Source organism: Ornithodoros turicata, chromosome 7, assembly GCF_037126465.1.
Source record: "Ornithodoros turicata isolate Travis chromosome 7, ASM3712646v1, whole genome shotgun sequence".
NCBI lineage: Eukaryota > Metazoa > Arthropoda > Arachnida > Ixodida > Argasidae > Ornithodoros > Ornithodoros turicata.
The window spans coordinates 23,776,024-23,800,806 of NC_088207.1; the positions used below are offsets into that span (position 1 = coordinate 23,776,024).

A 24,783-nucleotide genomic window follows, 5' to 3' on the forward strand; every position below is an offset into this window, starting at 1 on the left:
ATTCTACACACTGATGTGGCATATATTGTGATCCTTGCCTTGTTCCCGTCTTAGTGAAATAGGAAAGCAACGCCATAGGGTACTCTTCTAAGGTGATTTACCTTGGATTTCATGAAAGTTGCAAGTCCAGACGTCTTAGGCATTTCTCAAAGTACATATGTCATAGAAAAACAATGACAGTAGGTATTGGAGGACTATTGGAGTTCATTTGGAATAATTGGAAAAATGACTGGAACCTTCATATCGTGCCTTTTCTTTTTTTTTTCCTTTGTGCCCTAGTTCATGCTTTCTTATTATTCGATAAACATTAAACTGTACGTATTAAAAAAACCGGGTTCAGATCCGCACGTGACAGACGTGACTGGGAGTCTAGTCTCGTATGCAAACATTCCAGACCTTTCCCCGTTAAAGGTGGTGTCCGCGAGGAATGCAGAATTCTAAAATGATAAAGTGATGTGATATACACTAGGAGATGCCTTCCAAGAACAAAGCACCGAAAGTTCGCAAAATTCGTCTTTCTTTTTTTTTTTTTTTCATAAAACATCAAAAACATCTTATTCGAAACCAGCGTCCGGTTGAGACTGATTTTCCCTGCATCGCCTCTTCCGGTGACGTAATTGGCGTTGCCGGCCAGACTCCCAATCGCTCAACCAACGGCGTCGCAAGGTTGGTTGCTCTCCGATGCCACTGCCCCAAGAACACAATGACCTCCTGGGTACGTCCGAGGAAAGTCATCAGCGGACAGGGATAACATCCCCAGGACTTCCCTACCAGGTCCTCAATTTGTTAGAAATGTGACAAAGTGAGACTCCCCGTCATATCCTCAGGACCTCCTATGGGAGCTACCAAATGACGAGGCTAGTACAGTTCTGGGAGCAAGCAGATGCCTTAGTGAATTATTTATTTTGGGAAGTGAGGGCACATTTGCAGCACCCAGTCAGCGTGTGTGTGTTTTTTTATATATTTTCAACCTCGGTCACCAGCTACCATTCGTGGTTTCTTATGTGTATTTCGTTCAGCGTATTTCTCCTCACGAACAATGAGTGTCACAGTCTAAAAGGCAAAAAAAAAAAAAAGAGATGTATATAAAAGGCCCCTAGGTCCTTGCGAAACCACTTAGAAAGGTATATGATGCAGCAGCATTTCCTTTCCAAGACAGAACAGATACAAGTTAATGCTTGTCTTCCGAACTTCACCAGATTCGGGAGTCCTCTTCGCATCTCAGTCAAAACAAAGGGTGAGGTATATAAGTTTAACTTGATTTCGCACATAACCAACAATGAAGTGGGAAATTCCTTGGAGTATTAAATCGCTATCAAGATAGTGTCCGTGTTTCTTACTGCTTTGGTTTGATGCATGCATCGTAAGTGAAGCTTGAGCAGTGAAACGCTATTATTTTTTGTCTCTTCGGAAATAAAATGCTCCGCGCAACCTCCTGCCAGGGACCCTTTGCGGACACTCATGCAACAAGACCGCAGTGAAAGGTCTAGCAAACTGTATTTTAGTGCACGTCAAACTCTGCACATGGACGGATTCCTTTAAAATCCGACGATCAGTATTTGCGCCCCTATATGTCTTTTTATTTTATATTTTTCTTCGTTTTTTTTTAATTTATGCATGAGCACTCCTTTTTTGATTGTATTGGGCAATGAGAAATAAATCGGGAAGTTGATTACTGGCTAGCTCTAGCAGCTATTAAAATGCACCAACGCAGTATTAAAATAATTTACTTCTCCTGTGCTTGTCCTCCGGTTGACGGCCGCAGGATGTACACAAATGACAATCACTGGAAGCTCCTATGGTGACAGCCTGTGGACCTCCTCCGTTCATCCCATCACGGACGAGGACGTGATGACACTTTGAGGACATCCTGAGGACCGCGTGTGTTCTTGGGGTGAACACAGATGTTTCTAGTTTACTACCAGCTCCGGTGGCGCAGCGGTAACGCGTGCGCTTGGAGACTGGGAGGTCCGCGGTTCGAATCCGCGGGCCGGCTGTGCCGTCTGGGGTTTTTCCTGGGTTTCCCTCAGATGTGTAATAGGCGTATGCCGGCACAGTTCCCCTGAAGTCGGCCCATGGACGCAGCTATCCTCCCCCCGAGCGGATTCCGCTCGGTCTTCCATTTCACCCTTTCCTCTCCTCCTCTCCACCACCTTTCCCTTCCCGAGAAACAAGCCGCCTAATCAGGCAGGCAGACGACACTCCCAACGACACTCCTCCTCCCTCCTCCTCCTAGTTTACTGTTCGGCAAGAGATTCGCGAGTCGGGAGACCGCGTTTTGTGACGGACAGCCTGCCTTTATAAAAGACTGCACTGACATACTGTTGCCTCAATCCTGCCGAGAGGATTGCCTCAATCCAGCCGACTGCAAAATCCGATTATCCATTGATCCGATGATAGCAAAATCCGATGCTTTGCATAGCCACTACATTTTTTTTTTTTTTTTGCATGACACAGTTGTGTGTTACAGGTACGCTATATATTTTTAGCAATGCACGCTTTGGGAACTTCCCCGCGTAACCGCTGGCCCCGGAATGTTCGTAATGTTCTTTAAATTATTGTAGTTTCGCAACAGATGCGACCCCTCCAAGCACGCCAATGTGTGTTGCATGAAAGGGTTATGCCATGCACGTAACAATTCTAGATGTTGAAAATGTTGTGCATAGAGGCTCGTAAATAGAATATTTAACTGTGAGAAACATTTTCCAGATCCAGCTGTACCCTCAGGGCCGGGTCTCCCTCCTGCTACAGTTCCTCTCCCAAGTATGTACTCACATACGCAAGTCAGACCTGGTCTTGAACGTACACACTGAATTATTTTTAAATACGCTCGATTAACGCCACGAAACACAGATATGTAGCTAGCATTTTATTGCAGCGACCCCCAAAACAGTGAAGCCGACTACTCCGCGGACAAAAAGGACTCCGCCTACAACGCTGCCTACAACACTGCCTACAACGCTGCCTACAACTCTGCCTACAACTCTGCCTCCTACGACTCCTACGACTCTACTTCCTTCATCATGTAAGTGTGTAGGTACTTGTGGAACATGGTGTGCTGAGCACGTAGACTGTTTGTAGTGCTGGTATACTCTTGAAACTGAAATTCGCCCCACTACACGTTTCCAGCTAGCCATCATCTCGAACGGCACCGTTGTCTTGCCTTGATTCGTCAAAAACGAGAGGCGCATTTACACACCTATGTTGAATGTGACCAATGGGCGTACGCCCTGCGCTTTCCAGAAATCATGTGTGACAACGGTGTCGTTCTGTGGCCGGCCATCAGCGTGTTTTTGGTGAAGTTTTGTTTTATGAGTATACTATACTTTCTACTGAATATATTCAATATCCCTTCACGCATTCCGTGCAGTACCGACGGCGATACCAGCGACGACGCCAACGACGACGACGCCAACAACGACGACGCCAACGACGACTTCCTCATCTACCACCACCACAACGACCACCACAACCACCACAAGCTCAACCACAACGTCAACCACCACAACTTCAACCACCACAACCTCAACCACCACAACATCCACCACCACAACGACCTCAACAACCACGACCACTACATCCACCACAACAACGACTACGACCACCTCAACGACAACAACCACTACCACCACATCGACCACCACATCGACCACCACATCGACCACGACATCGACCACGACATCGACCACGACAACGACCACGACAACGACCACGACCACAACAACGACCACGACCACCACGTCGACCACGACTTCCACGACCACAACGTCTACAACCACGACCACCACGACTTCCACAACCACAACTAGCACAACCACGACGAGTACGACAACCACCAGTACAACCACTACAACAACCACTACAACAACGACCACTACAACGACCACTACAACGACCACCACTACAACGACCACCACTACGACGACCACCACTACGACGACCACCACTACAACTACCACCACTACAACGACCACCACCACAACGACCACCACCACAACCACGACGCCGCGACCACGTAAGCAAGTCGAAGTACATTCCTCTCGAGCAGTGATCCTTCAGGGACCCCACGTGTTTATTGGAACAACAGGAAGCCCCCTTGCCATAACCTACGCGTGCCGCGGGGGACATGCTTCAGCTAAAATTGCTGCATGAAACCACGAACAAAACGAACGGTTCAGCACACATTGATAAAGCTATATAGCCCTTTAAGCCTCACTGCAACGCAACATTGTGTGTTCATTTCATGAAACATGCTTTCATGCTAAATGTAGCGAACGGTAGACCTCGCGTGTACCGGTACGGTACGAGGTGTGGTACGATACACTTCGTACAAACGTCGCTTTCACGTTCTAAACGCTGAAGCGGACCTGAGAACCACGTGATGCTTTTGAAGGACTTCGTAGCGGATGTCCCCCCCCCCCGCCCCCCGCGCATTATCTAACTCAACTCGATGTCTTGACATTTGACAATTGACAATGACATTTTGCTTTTCTTTTCTTTTTTGTGCAAAATATGCGTACGCCCCGCTCTCTTCCAATGACTCAAACGCTGTACCTACAGACAATCCAGATATACTGCAGCTTCCTAAACTAAGGCCCTGCGCGGATGAGCTTTTGGCATCCGCATCCGATCCGCATCAGCAACGGCGAGCAACCTCTACATCTACATTCGACCCGCAAAGTCAAGAATGTCACCCGCATCCGACCCGCGAAATCCGTGTCTCCCACGGGACGCACAGATGGCTCAGTTTCTCGGCTCGATATATCGAGATAAATTTGCGGGGAATAAACTTTATTTCCCGTCGGCACAATAGTAAAAACTTCCGTCACCGAACTTCGTCCACAGGGCGACTTCGTCTCTTGTGCTAACACTGAAAACACCGAATTCGCATATAGCTTTTCGTAGCGAGGGCAGGTCCTGAGCGTCCACCAAAGGATACACGACAGCAAGCACAGATTTAGCTGCCATGAAAGAACACATGGCACCAAGCAGAGATTTTGCAACAGAGTCGGTGGGGTTTACTGCGAGAGGAACGCAAGATCGGCGCCGAACACGCCCCTCGACTCGAGACGTCAGAGGCCTCCTCTCCCAGCCGCGCGAGCGGCATTCGTCCACCTCGTAATCGCTGTTCGGTGCCGAAGAAAATTGGTCGCGCAATCTCGCTGTGTACCCGCATCCGATCTGCCGCCGACCGTTGATAACGCGGCTTGCGTCGAACCGTACCAACCGGAACCAACCAGTGGATAAGATTCTGAGTCACGCACGACTGCGATTGGTTCCGATAGGCACGATAACATTATCCACGGTACACTAAAACTCACTATTAACAACCGCATACGATCCGATCCTGGTCCGCCATCCGCATCCGATCCGCAGATGACAAAAGCGACCATATTTCATCCGAACCCGCAAGTATCCTGCGGTTGTCCGATTCCATCCGCGGAGGGTGCAGGTATAAACAATCGCCATATTGCCTTGACGTCACCCGGTCACCATTACAGCAGTAAAGGAGAGTCATGGTCGCGCCCAGTGATATGCGCCACAACCAATAAACGATCTGAGCCCCTACGACATCGATTAAGGTTCGCCGCCGCGCAAGGCATGCTGTTGGGCAATTATCAGCTTTATTAACCCTATCATCCACACTTTTGCCCACCACAGCAAAATACAACCTCGAACCGGTCTCCTCGTGACTTCACACTTTGTAAACAGAGGGTCGTCTATGCTGCAGTTTCCTAGAGAGCAGCCACAAAAAATTGTTGAAACCACTTCTACGTCTCCTATAAACGGGCGTGTATCGACTTAACCGTAGTATTAAAACAAGTCGCCAAGATGAGGTAGCTCAGACGTCCACTGCTGTCCACTCCAACCAGACAAGTACCTTACCCTGTAGCTTGCCCTAGAGTCACCTAATAGGGATACAGAGTACCTCATTCGTTTTCCGTGCCGGAGCCGCCGTTCGCTGTCCGCGATTGGGCCGATCGTGTCACGTGGTTTCTCCCTCCAAGAACGCGCCGTCCGCAGTCCCCTCCATCCAAAACCGCTTTCCTAGGTTGCGAGCCGGCTCGAGTGCGCGCGTTCTTCTGTGGAGAAGGGGACTGGCGTTCCATTGGACCCAAGTTGGCGGTCTCGCTCCCTATTTAGTGACTCTTGCTTCCCATTTCTCTCCGTCCAGCGTTCTGCGATCTTGGGGGGGTCTCAGCCGATTGCCACGTAAAGCCTCATCCCAACTTGCGTGTGAAGAAAATTCGGCGCGCGCCGCAGTGCAGAAAATAGATAGCAGAGCAGCCTCCACTCCCCCTTTCTTCACCCGCGTTCTCGTTATGAAATGGGAAAAGCGGGGACATAGTCCAACGTCGGCTATGGCTGCAAGATATATACCACCCCCACACAGTCTCCGCAACGCTTGGCCTGTATCCTCATTGGCTACCCGCCGTCCACGCCCGCGATTTTCGTGAAGAGCGCGACTGCCACCGCGGGAAAGAGCTCTGCCCTCGCGCGAGGTCATGGAGGTAAGAAGCTAAGGAGGTGACCTTAATGCCTTTCCCAGTGCAGCGCGCGTGCTGTGTCCAGCGCGTAGCCTTGTGGTTAGTTGCCCACGCACGTGACCCGTAAACGTCCCGGCAACACGTCCTCCATGCCCGAGGCGTATCTTACCTGAATACAGAGACGAGCAGCGGCGGAATAACTTGCTTGCGCTTTCATAACCTCTTTGGAGTTATCATACCCGTTGAAACACAATCTCAGTGTGGAAGCAATGAATCACTAAATTGCTAGAAGACTGTACGTCATCGTCACATTGCCTGGCATCTCTCCTGTTTTGCTTCATCGCGCGGCAAATGTTGCCAATACTCTCCTTGAAGGTCAGAACTTTGCTGGAGATGATTGAGAATTCGGGGTACTTCCAAGCGTCCACGCAGACCGCATATAACAGCGAGACATGTGGGGATCACATGACCGGGCAACTAGGTGAGCGTGGCATTGCCAGGAGCGACCGCTAGTCCCACGGTCCTCCGTATTTACAGCCATCATCTTAGTTTCTTTCACGTCGTCGCAGGCGCTCGTGCGGCAGCTATCTCCCAAGTGGGGCCTCTCCTTTAGCCCCCGCCATTCGACCTTGACGATTAGTCATCTGGAGCCTTCAGTCGATATGTCGGTAGTGAGCGACGACACCGTAGTCGGCCCGCGGATTTGCCCCCCCCCCCCCCCCCCGAGGGTTGTCGAAGGAACTGTCGCATCCGTCCAGGGCGATTCGGAAACCGCAGCACCGTTTTGCGCGTTGCTCATCACCGACAATAACCCCCGAAACCACAAATGCATGGCAGAAGCAGACGCCGGATGTTGCGAGAACGCCGGAATTACGGAAATGGAAGGAAACGTCACACGGACATGTCCAATCAGGGTGCAACCTTTGGTCACCGGCGGGAGGGTGGACATCTGCAGCTCGCGGAGAGTCGTTGATCACGTCACGGAATGTCGCTCCTGGGTTAACGGCGGGCACGTTCGTACAGCCAGGAACGTAACACCGTGTTCCACGCGTGCGACTTGGCCGCGTCAGTACTCACTCGCATGGTATATTCGTATGCCTGGTCTAGAGAATTGACCTCGAATGTGTTTGGGTTTTGTTTTGTCTTGTATCGGTTGCTGTCGTGACGAAAGAAGAGGAAGACGCAAGCTCGCTCGAAAGCGCACGAAAAAAAAAAAATTGCGTTTCTTTTTTTTTTTTTTTTTTTTGTTCCGAACGTTGTGGAACGAGTAGGATGGCTCGGAGCAGCTGCCTATAATAAACCGATGTTGGAAGAAGTTCGTCTATCTCGCTTCAAGGTTCTGCCACACCTGGCGGACGTCATTGTGAGGTCAATGTCGCTCGGGTGTCCTTAGCCGCAGGGGCAGTGCGAATGGTAGAGAAAATTTGAGCAGGCAGACCGCGAAGTGCACACTCTAAGAAAAAAGGGAGTAAAATGAGTAATTGCAGCATCCACCTAAATATGTGCTCTCCGTGAATTTGATAGCTAACTTGGAAATTTTCCGCACACATAGAGTAAGAAACGCGGATAGCGCTTCTTTCTTCGCCCTATGCATGTGGGAAGATTTTATATCGCTCCATATATGGTTGGTTTGATTTTCATGCATGCACACGAATTATGTACCGGGGACAGAGCGTGAAGTGCAGTCTCCACTCTGTGGCATTCACTTACTCCCGTGCATTTACTCCCGAAAGGGGCTACTTTTTGTGGCAATGCATTTTGTCCCCATAAGAAGTACAATTACTCCTTTTTTTCTCCTTTCTTTCGGAGTGTGGTCACATTAGTGTATCGGTGTCATACACATGTTCCCGGATGGGATAAGGAAATGCGGGTTTTAAGGAAATGATCTCATCCGGAAACCAATCTGTGATACCGATTAATGTAGCTGTTTCGGCGGAAATTCGTTGGCATTCAGCCGTCTCACCTCAATCCACCTCTAACTATAACTAACTGTTACTAACCATACAGCTACAACTGCGGCGGAAGCCTTCTTCCACGTCGGCGGCGTATTTTGCAACGCTGCTTTCGCTCTTTCGTTTCGTTCGCCCGCCCGCTTTCGGCGCAGAGCAGTGACGTCCGCTGCCTGACGTTGCTTGCGTTGTTCCTTAGTTTCGGCAGGTCGTCGCCTTCGCTCTTTTGGCGCCTACTTGGCCCGGCCCTCGTACTCGGTTCACACTTTATTTTGTACTTGAATTCGGCCTATACGCGCCCTGCACATCCCCAAGTTCAGACTCGCCCGCGTATCTGGCACGCCGCTAGAGGCCCGTTCCGACATACAGCGCTTTGCTCCAGAGCACTGGAAAACACTGCTGTTTTTCCCTCCTCTCCCGGCTGCGACTCGGTGGAGAACAGCGCTTGGCGAAGTTGAGCTTCGGTGAACTTTCCCATCGCTGTCTCCCAGCGATAGGTTCCATGAACCAATGAGAACGCGGCGCCGCGTTCACGTGACGGGGTTGCATTTTTTTTTTCCTCCTTCCGCTTCTTGTCGCAGTGACTGCACGTAGGCCTAGTTGCACGTTGCTCTGCACGCTCTCCACGCGATCACGTGAGATCACCAAGTACAGCGCTGGGACAAGCGCTGCAAGTGCGAACCCCACAGTGGAAATACAGCGCTGTTTTGCAGTGCTGTGGTGCAGCGCTGCGGAGCAAAGCGCTGCATGTCGGAACGGGCCTTAAGACCGCTTCCGCAGACGTGCTCCTCTCCGTGACGTCACCCGCCGCTGCACGCGTACGTTGGCTTCCTCTCCGTGACCTACTTTTCCTTACTCTCAACTCTCCACTGCCCTCCTCTCACAAGCACCATACTTTCCCCTCCACGTTTCGACCACCGATCGGCACCGGCATTTTCCTTGAAACTCCGCTCCTAATGCTAACGCATTACTAAACGAATAATCAGCGCTGTTCCGGCGGCGTGACACCATTCCATAGGTGGACGAGTGAGTCGACCAGACGGTTGCGGCATTCCTTTTCTCAGGGTCTCTCCTTGGTTTTGGTTTTCTCGTTTCTCCATAGATGGAATTCCCGGATGCATCCTTTTCTTCTCCTGTGTCCCATTGGATGAAACTATACGCCACTCTTTCGCGTTGGATTGTCAATATCGTTGTGAATGGTCCACCAGGAATGAAATTACACTATAGTTTCGAAATCGTCTAGAACATGCGATATTCCCCCATTATGCGCGCTGAGATCTCATCTCGCGGCACACCTTATTTAACGTTGAGGAAGACGGCGAGACCACGCAACGTGCACCCCGCCATCAAATCGTTGGCGTCCTTGGCGAGAACCCAACCCTCAACTTTGGGATCAGTTCAGTAGGCGGCGGGCACGCTACCAACTGCAACTACTCCACCAAGACCGGTCCCGAGTTGCATGACATCAAAGAATATCCGTCCGAAATATCGGCGGTTCGCATCCATTCGCTGTTCATGGTGACACAACCATGAGCAGCTTAATTGATCAGTGATTCATTGGCTGATGGCCCTGGCGAGGTCCATGCGATGGCCTCTCTTAAGTATTCGAATTACGTTTCGCTACTCACTTCACCTGTCACCTCCAGCAGGTGGTCTTAGTTCTGCACGCGTTAAATGCGGTAGCAGGGTCATCGTTGACCCGGTCACTCTTCTGTAAGGCTACGAGACCCTCTAATACCACAAATGCATGCTCATCGCAACACTAAACTTTCGCACACTCACGCCTTTTCCCTTGCAGGTGTTGACTGGAGCGCAAGACCTCTCATCTGCTTCATGAGGACTTACACATATGTAATCCCCAACGTCGTGTTCCCAAGCGACCATATTTGCGACATGGTGTACTTGCAAGTGAATACATACCAGTTGTCGGGACAGAAGAACTTGGCAGTGATTGATAAGTTCTACGATGAATCTGAAGCTAAGCCATACACACTCTACGGGTTGTCCATCGACCCAGGGTAAGAACCATATCACCCCTATCAAGAATGCTTCTGGAGAGAGGTGCACCCTAACGTTCCTCCTCCATGTGCCTTTCATAACGCTTTTTCAACGAGTAGTGATCGTGTCCCTGCGAGGTTCACACCTGACAGCTCGCTTTGCGAGCACCATAACGCAGCAGACAGGGATATTATTTTGACGGCCTGTGTGGGTTGTTACAAATGTGACAGAGAATGCCCAATAATTTCTATTTTCGATGACGTTTCGATGTCGTTATGTGCCCTGATTTGTTGAAAACGAGAGGCGTATGCCTTTCTGTGACACTTGTGCTGTTATTAATTGTCACACACAAAAAAAATCGTGTTCGCCTTCCGTTTTCAACAAATCTGATCACGTTACGATATCATTGGAGATGATGGCTAGGAACGTGCTTTGACGGTCGCTTGAGGGACCTCGACTTGAGATGTCACCTGCCTAAAGAGTCGCATATGTATGTATGTGTCCCTAAGGTAAAAACAGCTCGGAGTGACAGCTTGTCGCAAATGATGTTGGTCAAGCCACAGTGATCTATGTTCCTGGCTTACTCGTTTCGTTTTTAATCCAGTATTGTCCACATCCAGTCCAGTTTTGCCGCCGTATTTGACGAGAAACGCGGAGTTGGTGACCACACAGTGTTACCCGTAACTTTCCTAAAAAAAATTGTGAAACTGGGGCAAAACTTACGTACATACTGAGGGTTTCGGCTATCGAATACATCGCTTTCGATTTGCGTTATACCGTAAAGCATTCGGGAAAATCATTCGGAAGAAGCGTTGTCATCGGATCGTTGGATCTTCAGACGGTGTACGAGGAGGGCGATATGCAGTGCATTGAACACGACTGTCTACTGAATCGAGGACAGGAACGGCAGATTGCCGTCCATACACATGTGTTTGTTTGGTTGACACATCGTCGATGCTGCTTTTCCTGTTTGCATTGTGAACGTCAACACCACTAGATTCCAATTCAACTTGGCCTTCGCGTCGCGTCCATTTCGACTTCGTGTCAACAACAAAGCAGTCGTGGCAGGGGTAGATGCTATAGCGATGTACACATGTACCCACCCTCGACTCCAATATCACGAAATTTTTCCATCTTATACCGGGTGTTTCAGTTAAATCCCCGGGCTAAATAATTCGCGAACGGGTGCACCAATCCACGAACTTTCTTTTTTACAAGTATCTGTCCGATACCACCTACAAGCTGCACACCGTGTGAATGAGTGGGAGGCGCTCATTATTAAAATAAAAATGCAAATGAGTTTCGTAAAAAAGCGTAACTTCTGAAGCAGGGCGCTGTCGGCATTAAAATGGGTACTACCCCTTTTGAGACCTTCAATGGACACCTTTTAGAGAAAAATCTGCCACCGAAGCGGGTCATTTGTTGCAGTAATTAATTGGTTTCGGTTTACGTATTTTTGTCGCGGCTGGTCGCGGCGCAGCGCAAAAGGACGCTCTTTCACTCCCTTATCCATCAATAAATTACGTCCTTACATTAATGAATTACACCAATGAATTACACCAATGAAATACGCCCTTTTGCGCTTCGCCGCGACGCAACACAAAAATAATCGCCGAAATATCCCCGTTTAAATAAAAATGCTAATGAATCCACGGTTAAGAATATATCGTTAAAAATAAATCGTTTCAAAATCTCCCCCAAATCCACCCTACAGTTGCTAGAGCCATGTGGTATGGCCCAAATCACGGTAAACTGCAAGCAAGGGGCTTAAACTAACCTCACAGGACCAAACTATCCTAAACTATCCCAAACTAACCGAAACCAAACTAACCTAACCTAACATAACCTGATCTAACCGGCGCAAATTGCAATCAGTGGGGGGTCCCCGAAATCCACCATTAAGAATAAACGATTAAGAATAAAACATTCAAGAATCATCCGCTTAAAACAATACCCGGTTTAAAATATCTCCTAAAATAAACCGCTTACTATCCCCGCTTAGAGATCACCGTTTAATAATCCACCATTAAAAATAAACTGTTTCAAAATCCCCTCACCATCTAGCACGGAGGTGGACTGATTGCAATTTGCGCCGTGTTAGATCGTTATGTTAGGTTAGTTTAGTTTGGTTTCGGTTAGTTTGGGATAGTTTAGGCTAGTTTGGTCCTGTGAGGTTAGTTCAAGCCCCTTGCTTGCAGTTCACCTTGGTTTGGGCCATACCACATGGCTCTAGCAACTGTAGGGTGGATTTGGGGGATTCTGAAACGATTTATTTTTAACGTATATTCTTAACCGTGGATTCCTTAGCGCTTTTGTTTAAACGGGGATATTTCGTCGATTATTTTTGTGCGTTAATTTTTAAGCGTATATTCTGGGAAATATTTTTTAACAGTGGGTACTTACGCGTTTATTTTTGAAAGATTATTTTTAATGGTTTCAAACGGGATACACCCCGATCAGTCCCCCTCCGTGCTAGATGGTGAGGGGATTTTGAAACAGTGGTGGATTATTAAACGATGATCTCTAAGCGGGGATAGTAAGCGGTTTATTTTAGGAGATCTATTTTTAAGCGTGTATTTTTTAAGCGGATTATTATTAAATGTTTTATTCTTAAGCGTTTATTCTAAATGGTGGATTTCGAGGACCCCCCGGCTCCGGCACGTGACCAGTCACGCCCAACGGCACAGCTCGAGCATGTGAAAGTGCGGCGCGTGAGCCGAGAAGAAAAAAAAGGCACTGAGGGCAGCTTCTCCGTCCGCGAGTGCTTTCTCAAACTGTCTCTTGTAGATTTTATTGCGCATTGACAATATACCGCACTGCGAAAATATTTTGCATTGTGATTCCTGGTGGACTGCTTGAGTCAGGGTTTCGAGCCACGTTAAATGTCATTCCCATGCTCCTTTAAGAACCACTACGACACTACGACATTTCGTAAGTAAGATGCAATTCGAGGGAAAATTGCCCACTTTTCTTAGTACATGCTCCTCTCAGGATATTTAAGAAAAGTGGGCGGAATTAAATAAGGACCAGAATTCTCGGAAGACGTGTATGTTAAGCTCAGCACAGTCCACCTACGAAAACATGACGACTAAATCGAGAAGTCAGCTGGGAAAAAGGGACAGATTGACTCTCCGGCAATTTTCCCTCGAATTGCATCTTGCTTATGAAATGTCGTAGTGTCGTAGTGGTTCTTAAAGGAGCATGGGCGAATGAGGCGAAACAGAAACTATGCTCTTCTCGAGCACAATTTTTTTTTCTTTTTTTGTGATGGAGCTGACCACAGTATAGGCGTTGATCTGTTGGATATAGATACTCCGTTTTCCGGCCCAGATAAGCCAGAGGTCATGTCGTTTCTGTGCTCAAGAAATGTGTGGTTCTGGCGTCGGTTCATTTCCTATCTTGGTATTCGTTGAGGTAGAATATAGCAAACCGAGCAACCGGTAATGGAGGTGCCTCAGAACAGGAGCCGCCGATATTTTGAAACCGAAGGTGGTTCCAAATAATTGTCTTCAATTCTGCTGTCTCGTATTTTTCTGAAAAGATGGAATTGAAAGTCTTCTCTGAGGATGTGCGCCTGGTTGTGCAGCCCATCTACAAGGGCATCTTTCGTAGCTCTGTAAAAATAAAATAGAAATAACGGATATAGATGCACCCTGTATATACTGCCTCTACATTTGTTTATACCTGCATTCTTTCCAGAGATGTCACTAACACTAATCCCAACACGCTCGAGGGTCCCGTCGTGAAGCGCAAGCTGACAACAGCATGGCAACACTGGGTCCGCAATTACGGTCTCCTGGACGTCGTCCTCAGCGAAAACAAGGTCTCTTCGCCGGAACGTGTAATCAACTGGATGAAAGTAGGCTGTTCCGATTCCTTCCGGTGTTGAACGAGATAAGAGAGGGTTCTGTAATATGCCTATCCCCAGCCAGTGGGATCGGCTTCTGGACAAAATGTTTCGAAGGCGCATCTGCCTTGAATTTCTAGAATATGCTCTTCTTTACGTAAGGACCTTACGTATTCACAAGTATACGGATTCTGAATCAGAAAGGAATGCAGTCATTACGTTTCGGGATGCGTATCTGAATCTGACAGAACACGAGTCGGAACAATGAGTCTTCCGCACGCAGTATTCCGCATGATCTAGCTACTGAATATAGGTTCGCCTAGAAAGAAAAGGAAGATGGTGTGAGCAGCCGCCACGAAGCAACTTCGCGGTGGACGCAAAGTAGTAGCTGAGTAATAATGCGGAACAGCGTCCCTCAGGTCTGAGAGAGACCTTCCTCAAGGCACCTGATTTCGTCGAAAAATCAATAAAAAGAGGAGTGCTCATTGGGCACAATCTATACAGGGTGTTTCAGTTAAATCCCCGGGCTAAATAATTCGCGAACGGGTGCACCAATCCACGAGCATTCTTTTTTACAAGTATCTGTCCGATACCACGTACAAGCTGCATACCGTGTGAATGAGTGGGAGGTGCTCATTATTAAAATAAAAATGCAAATGAGTTTCATAAAAAAGCGTAACTTCTAAAGCAGGGCGCTGTCGGCATTAAAATGGGTACTACCCCTTTTGGGACCTTCAGTGGACACCTTTTAGAGAAAAATCTGCCACCGAAGCGGGTCATTTGTTGCAGTAATTAATTGGTTTCGGTTTGCGTATTTTTTTTTTGCGGCTGGTCGCGGCGAAGCGCAAAAGGGCGTATTTCATTGGTGTAATTCATTGGTGTAATTCATTGGTGTAATTCATTGGTGTAAGGACGTAATTCATTGTTGGATAAGGGAGTGAAAGAGCGTCCTTTTGCGCTTCGCAGCGACAAGCCGCGACAAAAATTAAAAAAACTAATTAATTACTGCAACAAATGACCCGCTTCGGTGGCAGAAGGGCCAGAAAGAATTTATCAGACCGTTTAAATGTGGCAAGAGCTCGCAGGGGATGCTCACGGCAACGACTTCCCTGAACATGATGGGCGCGCTTTTCGCCCTAGAATAAAATAATAAAGAAAAGGTCGCAGACGAGCTGAGGTTTTCGATGGCAAAGAAAAGACTAAACGCGCACGGTCTCAGATATTTGGCTTCGCTTCGCTCACGTTTTTACAGAAGTGTTGTGGTCAAGAGCGGGCCTACTCAACTAAAGGCGCGATGTCCACGCTCTTACCACATCGCGCGCTCTTAGCCAGCCATCATCCCGAATGACAACGTTCTCGCCCCTGATTTGTTGAAAACTGAAGGCGGAGCCTCTTTTGCGCCGCACGTAATGTTCACAAAATAGGAAATAGGAAAATAGGAAATCAGATGCGAGGTCGTTGTCATTCGGGACGATGGTTGGCTAGGAGCGTGCTATGTGGTGAAGTGCATTTTAGAGTGTGCACGCACTAGCACGCTCCTAGCCAACAATCATCTCAAATGACATCGTTATCTGGCCTGATTTGTTGAAAACAGGAGGCGGTCAAGGTTGGCCATCACCTTGATGCCCTGAGGCCAGGATGGTGAGTCCCGGTGGTTGATGGCCGGTGGCGAGAAGTTGTTTTTGTCGGAACAGTGGTCGTCATAACTTTGCTTCGCCGAGATGGGAACGATTGCCCAAAGGACGTGTGCCCGTACACGGCACCCAATTCACTTTCATAAGACATAGTGCGCGCTGGGAAGCGGACTGGCTGACGTCGCTGTCCGAAGGACGTAAAGATAAATGTTGTCAGTGAACTGTTCACGGAAACTGTTCACGGAAACTGTTGTGGGCTACAATTCAGTGAATCACTATTGAAAAATCATGCCGCGCATATACGGAACACGATCGGACCCGTTCCAATCCACAGACGCACGATAGGTATGCGCTCGCTTCTCCTGTTGTCTCATTGGATGCCGCCAATCTCTGCCTTCTGAGGTTCCCATTCGTTGCCGTCAAAGATGGCTGTTTTCATTGTGTTTTTCTTCTAAACGGTATACCGTTGTATGAAATAATTTTGCTTGAACTGGTACTAATTGAAACACGAGAGCACGTTGTTTTTGCGTTTTAGTGCCCCCTTTAATCTCCGAATTTACACTTCGATGCCAAACATCTTAGCTGGTTGACAAAGGTTTGTGTCTGGTAGTTAAAAGGAAGCCGCCTAGCGGCGTGGAACACATGTGACCTGATAATACGTGTCACATAAGTCATCTGAAGGGTACAACAGATGCCCTTTAGTGAATAGAAAGCATAAGCGACGGACAGCCATGACATTATGCGACCATATGTGCTTCGCGTGCACAGGTTCTGCGTGTTGCAGACTCTCCTTCCACGGTGCGTTTTACGCGCCGCGACAGGCACCACGTGGGCCGACATATCAAGATGTAAAATTGTGGCCTTTGTTGTGCGAAATATAACGTGCGCCTCTGGCTGCATGCGATCTGCTACATATGATTATGCGGACAAAGAACATCCTTCAATTCGATGTATTCGTCATTCGTATTTTATTATTTTGCGGGCAGTACATAATAACACGTACTCTGGATGCAAGTTAACAGCAGATGCCTTAATTTGCAGGAACTGAAAGCGTTGCAGACATCTTTCCAAACCAGTTTCGCTCGATACGCCAACTACCCCAGCCATATAGTGGTTGGTGTGACGCCAGCTTTCAGGGCCAAAGCCGACGTTCAAAAGTGGGCTAGTGTCACCCAGGGCATTGTGGAGTAAGTGTCCCACGGTTCCATATCTATTTGATGAGCATTTTCACTGTTCCACTATCACCATATGCCCTTATATAGTTTCTCACGTTTATGTGCTACCGAGAGAATAAACTCGCTGGGCTCGCCCTCACGGTCCAGTTACATCTTGGCAATCCACTGTGTTCTCCTAAAAAAAATTTCATGTGATGCGAAAGTAACTATATACTTTCGAGAAGTTACTGTCATAGGATATCGTGACTTGGAATGCGTCCTACAAGGAAACTTCTCATCGAAGGTCGGTTTCAGTCTACTCACTAGAGCGAGCCCTGCCCGCTTCCCCGACCCTGCAAAGGCCCGATCCGGCCCGCGGGCCGGGCTGGCGGGCTTGCTATTGGCTGCGTGGTCCTGCGGGCCGGGTCCAGGCCGACAAAGGACGGCAGCACCGACGGGCCGTGCCGGCAAACATGTTTCCGAGAGTCAGGATCGACCGGGTCACGCGGCTACTTTCACGCAACGGAGGACTATTATGTTATGTGGAAACCTTAGTTCCCACAACCTCGGGGCGTCAGCCCGTCCGCTCCGCGCGCGAAGGAACAAGCGACACAACGGATTCAATCAAACACAGAAGGGGTTTATTCACCTCTGAACAGCATCAGTTCTCAGCGGGAAAAAGCATCCCCAACGAGGCCTGTGACCGAGCGCCACGCCCCTCCCCCCCCCCCCCCAGTGTTCGCTGCCCTCTGGCGGCTTTAGCGGCGGCACACTTGACAACATAGCGTAGAGAGCGTGGCTCGCCATAGTCATCACGTGCTTGCGTCATCCCTGTGCATGGTATTTACAAAAAACAAGCAAGTGACACTGCATTATGCGTATAATTCAACTTCGATAACATTCTCAAAGCCATTTTACATTGCTCCTGACTCCTCAAACACGTTCGCAAAGCTTAATGAGAGGGTTAGGAATTGGGAGGAGTTTGTCGACGGCATCCTCTACATCCACACAAATTTGGTAGAGTAGCAATAACGCGGTTGCCCCCGTGCGTCATGGATTTAATTTGGTCCCATGCCAGGGCCCCCAAACTCACCTCGGAAAAGCGTGCAACGAAGAAGGCCGCCACTAGATACCCCACTATTGCCGTTCCGGATCACTTCAAGTTTAGCGGCAAAATGTTTTTGTTGTTTCTGCGAATGAATCTAGTCTTTATATGTCCAAATAAAACGCGTATAACAACTTTCTTTGTCGTGTTTCACTGTTTGGTCCCGTTTTTAAACGTGTTGAGCGATCGGAAGGATCTAGTGCACGGCTGCGTGCTTCACATAGCGTACCTGTCGTACCAGACGCCGCAGGCGCTGCAGTCGTCCATTTCTCCTTCGGTGACTTGGCCTGGCTTGGATTGTGCTTCAACTGGATCTTTAGCGCGCTACAATCCACGCAAGCCAACGTCTGGTAACAATGGGGTATCTAAGGGCGGCCTCCGGCATTGCACGCATCGGGATAGGAACAAATACATGGGGAAATGGCGACCTTGGGGGACCTGTCTCATGCTGTTGTGGCGTCAAACCGACAGTTCTTGTATGTTTGTGGCCTTCCTATAAATTTGTGTTATAAAGCGCTAGAAACGCGTACGTCACCACTGGAAGTACTAGGCCAGGTTGTACTCGATGAGTCACCGGGATTGGCCGCGCTGGGCTCTATTCGCCGACTCACCGGTCCGGGCTGGGCTCTATTCCCCTGGCCAACGGGCCGGGCCATTTTTCCATGCGCCCTAGCCGGGCGTCGGGCGCGGAAAACTATGCCTGTGCAGGGCTCTAAAGCTCACCACGAACAGTCTTCCAACATTGGATGAACAGCGCAAACGTTCGCCACAGGAAGTCAAGTAACGTCATGCGAAGAGAAGCCGGAAGTTCTCTCGTCGCCATTTGTTACGGGCAGGCAACCGCCTCGCGGTAACCCTCATCCGCACTACTTACAAATACAAATATTTGTGCCATGTTGCACCTGAGGCACCTCGCTCCTGAGCCCCTTGTTTGCCCATAAGTAGCGCCCGTGAGTTTCCATCGGTGTAACGCGCAAAATGACGTGTAACGCGTCACGTCACTCCTCCCGATTATTGACCCAGGCCGAGCCCGCTCGTTGCCCGTTCTAGATTGGGATCGGACCTGTGTAACATCATTTGGTAGTCACTTTAGTCATCTTTTACGGCCCGCGCTTCACTGGGTCGGGTAGCCGAATAGCGAGATTGACTGAGCTTGGGGTGGGGCCGCTCCAGGTATGGAGTCGTGGGGCCAGGCCTGAGCCAAGGTCACACGAAGTAAGCCGCTGTGCGAGTTCGCCAGAGATTTCAGTCGAAGCCCAGTAGCGTCCCCTGTGGCGTGTATTTTACTGTTCCGGAGGAACGTCTAACTCTATCGTGATGTGTTGAGCAACTGTGTTCCAGATAAATTGGATTGGATTGGCATACTACAATCCAATGGATGGGGTGTTTTTCATGCCGATAATAATAGCCAGCACGTGACACCACCCAGCCTTTGACGCGCAGAGAAGAAATGGGTCACGGATCGCTGCCGACAAGCGCCGGCTGAAACCCAACAACGAGCAAACGATGCCAGAGGAAAGCCGAGGCTGCCCTCCCAGCATAGCTCGGCGCGATCATCATCGCGGCACCCTTGCCAGTGCTTCGTGATTGCACTCATGATCGCGATCATCAGGCTTTGATAAGGCATTGCGATCATGATTGCGCCGACCTATGCCTCCCAGTCGCGAAAAAACCGGAGGCCAGTACACGTCCAAAGCATAACGACCACGGCATTCCGCGAACCTCTACCCAGCGAAACCCAAGCTTAGCGGCCCGGTGAGAAGCACCGGCTGCGCGATGGGAAGCAGCAACCACTCCTGAACCGGAACACCTGGCTCTCCATTCGCACATAGGCGGCCTGTACACCTGTGCTAAAGTATACTAGAATATAGGTGTAGAACATAGTACACTTTGCCCGTGCCTTCCTGGATATTTCTCATGAAGAGCCCTCTGAAGGGTTTGCCTTACCATACTGCCTCCTCTTTTTTCTTCTCTCTTCACTTTCTTTTTAACTATTTTAATCAAAAGTGGCGAGTTACGCCCATCACATAGTTCATTTTCGTGTTAAGACTCGATGTTCTTGCCTGTATGATGCTACTTATATGCTGTAAGCACACTTTCATGAAGGACTCTTTCTCTAGTACGAAGATTGCGGACGGACTCATGATAGTGACCGCGACGTACTTCGCTGTCACAGACCGTTACAACAACTGTTTGGTTCATGCACCAGCCGCGTGGACCGATAGCTTCCAGCTGGATAAGCCAAATTTTGTGAGTTCTGTCGCACCGATGTTCTAGATTAAGGCGTGGCAAATAACGTCAACGGAGTTATACCCTACTCAAAAAAAAAAACGCAGTATGTAAATCTTGTAAAGCAGTACGTGAAAAGCATCCCTACAAGGTTGTTTTACCGCGGCGCAATTAACTTGCAAAATTGCTGCCGCGGTGACAGGTCGGAGCGCTCCAACTGCAGACCACACCCATGCACTCTCGTGTGACGTTTGTGGGAGAGAGCCCCCGCATTCGTTGGTACAAAAAAACCGTCTGCTACAAACATTGCGAGCTGTTTCTTGTTGACTGCTATTCATTGCATGATTTATATCACGTTTTCTGAGAAACACAACGTATATGCAGCCTGTCAAAACAACACTGCGATCCGTGGCTTCTGTGCAATCCTTCGTTGTGGTGTATATAGTAATCGGAGCGATACCGTTGCTGCAAACAGGAGTAGATAGACGTACAAACAGGTGACACGGTACTCCATACACCTCTCAGTAAGTCCCGTGTCCACTCCCGTTCGCTACCACGGGGTCGCACCGATCAAGCAATACGTCAATCTGGTGTTCCGTAAACTTTTGTCGGGATCTGTACGTCAACGATGGAACAGCAGCAGATATGCTCCCGCTCGATTGGCATGGCGATGCAACTACTCTTAAAAATGAACTTCACCGCATAGCACGCTCCTAGCCAACCATCATCTCGAATGATATCGTTATCTGCCCTGATTTGTTGAAAACAGGAGGCGTACGCCTTTTTTGTGACAATTATGAACAGCATAAGTGTCACAAAAAGGCGTACGCCTCCCGTTTTCAACAAATCAGGGCAGATAACGATATCATTCGAGATGATGGTTGGCTAGGCGCGTGTTCTGCGGTGAAGTTCATTTTTAAGAGTGTACGTTGCTCAAGACCTTCCTGGTGCGACAGCACACTACACACTATACCAGTACCATACCGGGAGAAGGCACTCTTGGTCATAAAATTCACAGTAGCAGAAAGCAAGCAATGAGGCGCTATTGCGGCGCCACCTCTTAACTATTGAACCAACTGTGCGGTGAAAACGGTCAGCCAAGCTGCACACTGTCGGGAAGCACTGGAGTATCTGTTAGATCCGTGCTGCACCACTCGTTCTTGTGGTGTCAGCGGTCCAAAAAAATCGAGGTCGTGTCGTTGGTAGCCTTCAAGTCCTACGTTTCGTACATCACGCAGCCGGAGAACGCTTCGAGTCTCCTAAGCGGTAGCAGACTCTCCGGCCTGCGCGGTGTCGCTCACCTCGACCATATGATCCCAGGACTAATGAGGAGCGTCCCTGCCACTTACGTGATCCGGGGGACTATTGCAGACGTCCCAATTTCGCTACGGTTGTACTAATTGTGGGAAAACTGTTTTCGGGCGCCAAGCATTCCTACCGACCAAAAACAGACGTTGTGTGCCTCTATGAGACTGCTCGTTTAAAGGGACTATGAAATTTTCCGAACCCCCATACTTTTTTTCGATGGAAACAGTTCTTCCCGCAGAGAAACTAATATGCCACAAATTTTTCCGGACGAAATCGCTCCACTCTGCGAGGAGTGCGCGCTGGAAATGTCTCTTCCGCGTTCCTCCTCTCCCGCGCATATTTCCCAGCTGATGGTGTAACTGTACGGACCGCACTTCGGTTCCCCGTTACGTCACCGGTGTTGCAAGTAATGCCGCGAGCTCGCGCTGTGGCTGCCGCCACTGCCGAAATCTGCCGATCACGCGAAAGCTGCTGTCACTCCCGATGAACGCATACGCGGGATCCTACGGCGCATGCTCCTGGCGGGATTCCTCGGCTCGGCCACACGTCACGATGACGTGTTGCTGAGCCGGCCGTGGTCGCGTCAAGTTGCCCGTTGTGTCTCAGCTCGGCAGCTCGCCACGGCGCGGCGCTAGCTGTCCTCCCTTCGCTGCTCCGTTTAAATTCGCTCCCGAGAAATCCGCTCGCGCGACGAAAGTAAAATTTCGGTTCTAGACTCAGAAAAATGTCTTCTTTCGAACGAAACGAAGAAAAAAATCGTTTCATAGTCCCTTTAAGGCCGCTAGCGGAACGGCCGTTACTTCGCCTGTAATCCAACAATCATTTCGTATGAGATCGTTCTCTGCCCTGATTTGTTGAAAATGGGAGGCGTACAGATTTTTCGTGACAATAATGCAGTTCATAATTGTCACACACAAAAAAAAATGCATACGCCTCCTGTTTTCAACAAATTCGTGCAGAGAACGCGATGCCATTCGAAATGGTGGTTGGATCACAGGCGAAGTAATGGTCTTTCCGGTAACGGCCTTGGTTTGCCTTCCGACTACACTCTGAAAAATCAACTTAACGCACGCACGTTCCTAGCCGACCATAATCTCTACCACCATTTTGTGACGCTTATGCTGATCGTAATTTCAACAACAGATAACGATATCATTCGAGATTATGGCTGGCTAGGAGCGTGCTATGCCGTGCAGTTCATTTGTAAAAGTGCAGGGTATTACTGCTCGACAATATCTGGCTATGCCCTGGTTATGCATTTTTTCATTTTCCTATTTGCATTACCCTTTGCTTTCTTCTATTTCAGGCTGGGGGATTGGAAATTCTAAAAAAATTGAACATCGATCAATCCGTGAAGCGCTTCCTAGCGTTTGACGCTAGTGGGAAAGAGTTTCGCCAGGAGCGGGTTGTATTAACCGTACAGACTCCGGAAGGAACATCGTGCAAAAACAATGAGACCACACAGCCTCGAGAAAGCGTAAGTCTTCCTAAAAGTCTCTCAACACCCTATGTACGCAATACAGCTTCTAAGTCGTTAAACTGTGCGAACCGTATTGCGAATATCTTGCGCCCACTACGCGCGCTCCTTTAGAAACAAAGGAACCAACGCCCATTCAATGAGCTAAGAACTCCCATCTGCAGGTATTTAGTAATAGGTTGTGTAATAAGTGTAATATTGTTCTTCTACGCTTCGTAATTCCATTTACAATTTATTAATCAATACTTCTCCTTAATAACGTGTGCAGCGTTAATACAAGACGCACTTTTTTTTTCGGATACGGGCGATTAGACGTACAGCCATCCCGGTACTTCTATCCATTGTTACGTAATTTGAAGAATTGCAGTACCCAATCAGACGCCAACGCGGAGGTACACATAACATTTTGCTCTACACTCTAAAAACAGAACTTCACCGCATAGCACACTGTACACCAACCGTTGCCACGAATGATAGGGTTATCGCTTCTGACTGGAAGAGACAGAGGGGCGTGCGCCTTTTCGTGGCAATTTGGATATATGAAAATTGCCACAAAAAGGCGTGCGCCTCGTTCTGTCTTCCAGTCAAGAGCGATAACCCTATCATTCGTGGCAATGGTTGGCGCACAAGTGTGCTATGCGGTGAAGTTCTGTTTCTAGAGTGTACACTGTACACTTAAAAATGAACTTCACCGCATAGCACACTCCTAGCCAACCATCATCTCGAATGATATCGTTGCCAAGGAAAAGCACCCTTTTCCAAGGAAAAGCACCCTTTCAAATGATGTTTTACACAGAATATAACGTCTAAAAAGGGTGTTCCAGACCACATGGTGTAAAAAGAGGTGAGAGTCATAGGACAAGCCATTTACACCCATAAGGGTGTTTTTCAGTTTACAGTGTATACAACCGCATCGCACGCCAAAGGGCAACAATTGCACACAATGATATATACCGTCGCCGTTTCCGGGTTTGTGAAAAGCGCGGCGTGCACGCCTTTTTCACAATCTACACATCTGCATAAGTATCAAATCTCCGGTTTCCAACTATACTCACAACGACGTTATGCGGGATGGTGGTTGGCCAACACTCTTAATTTACCACGCACACGCTGATTTGCTGAGAACGGGAGGCGTACGCATTTTTGTGACGCTTGTGCAGAAATCATTCTCACAAAAAGACGTACCCCCGCTTTTCGCAAATCAAGAATGATAGAGGTATCAATTCGTACGATGGTTTGCCCTCGGCGTCCTATGTGTTGTAGTTCATTTTTAAGAGTGCAGGGCGTGCTCTGCGGTGAAGTACAGTTTCGAGAATTCCGTTTGGTTTCCAGGGTACCATTCTGTGTTCTGGGTTCTCGTCAGGGTCACATGTGGCTAGTATCACATTCATCGACGGGATGCCAAAACTCCATGTAACTGAAGTGACATATGCGGCGAAGTTCTGCTTTTAGAGTGTAGGCTCCAAACAGTGATTTTCACTTGTTGGCTGCGACATTTTTTGCATAAATGTATGTGATAGCTCCGATGTTGACCACCTATATAGCACGCTATAGAATGCTGCTAGCCAACCATCATCTCAAATGTCAACGTTCT

The 24,783-nt window shown here is 48.7% G+C and overlaps 1 protein-coding gene across 2 annotated transcripts in view; it reads left to right on the plus strand.

The window, feature by feature from the left end:
* LOC135400359 (uncharacterized) overlaps positions 1-24,783 on the plus strand; it is a 51,274-nt gene that overhangs the window by 23,328 nt on the left and 3,163 nt on the right. For both annotated transcript variants that reach the window (XM_064632195.1, XM_064632196.1), the window contains 8 exons: positions 2,710-2,763; positions 2,879-3,025; positions 3,371-4,015; positions 10,236-10,455; positions 14,135-14,294; positions 16,958-17,103; positions 20,296-20,425; positions 23,019-23,189. In XM_064632195.1, coding sequence (XP_064488265.1) covers positions 2,710-2,763; positions 2,879-3,025; positions 3,371-4,015; positions 10,236-10,455; positions 14,135-14,294; positions 16,958-17,103; positions 20,296-20,425; positions 23,019-23,189 — 1,673 coding nt within the window. The remainder of the gene's footprint in view (positions 1-2,709; positions 2,764-2,878; positions 3,026-3,370; positions 4,016-10,235; positions 10,456-14,134; positions 14,295-16,957; positions 17,104-20,295; positions 20,426-23,018; positions 23,190-24,783) is intronic.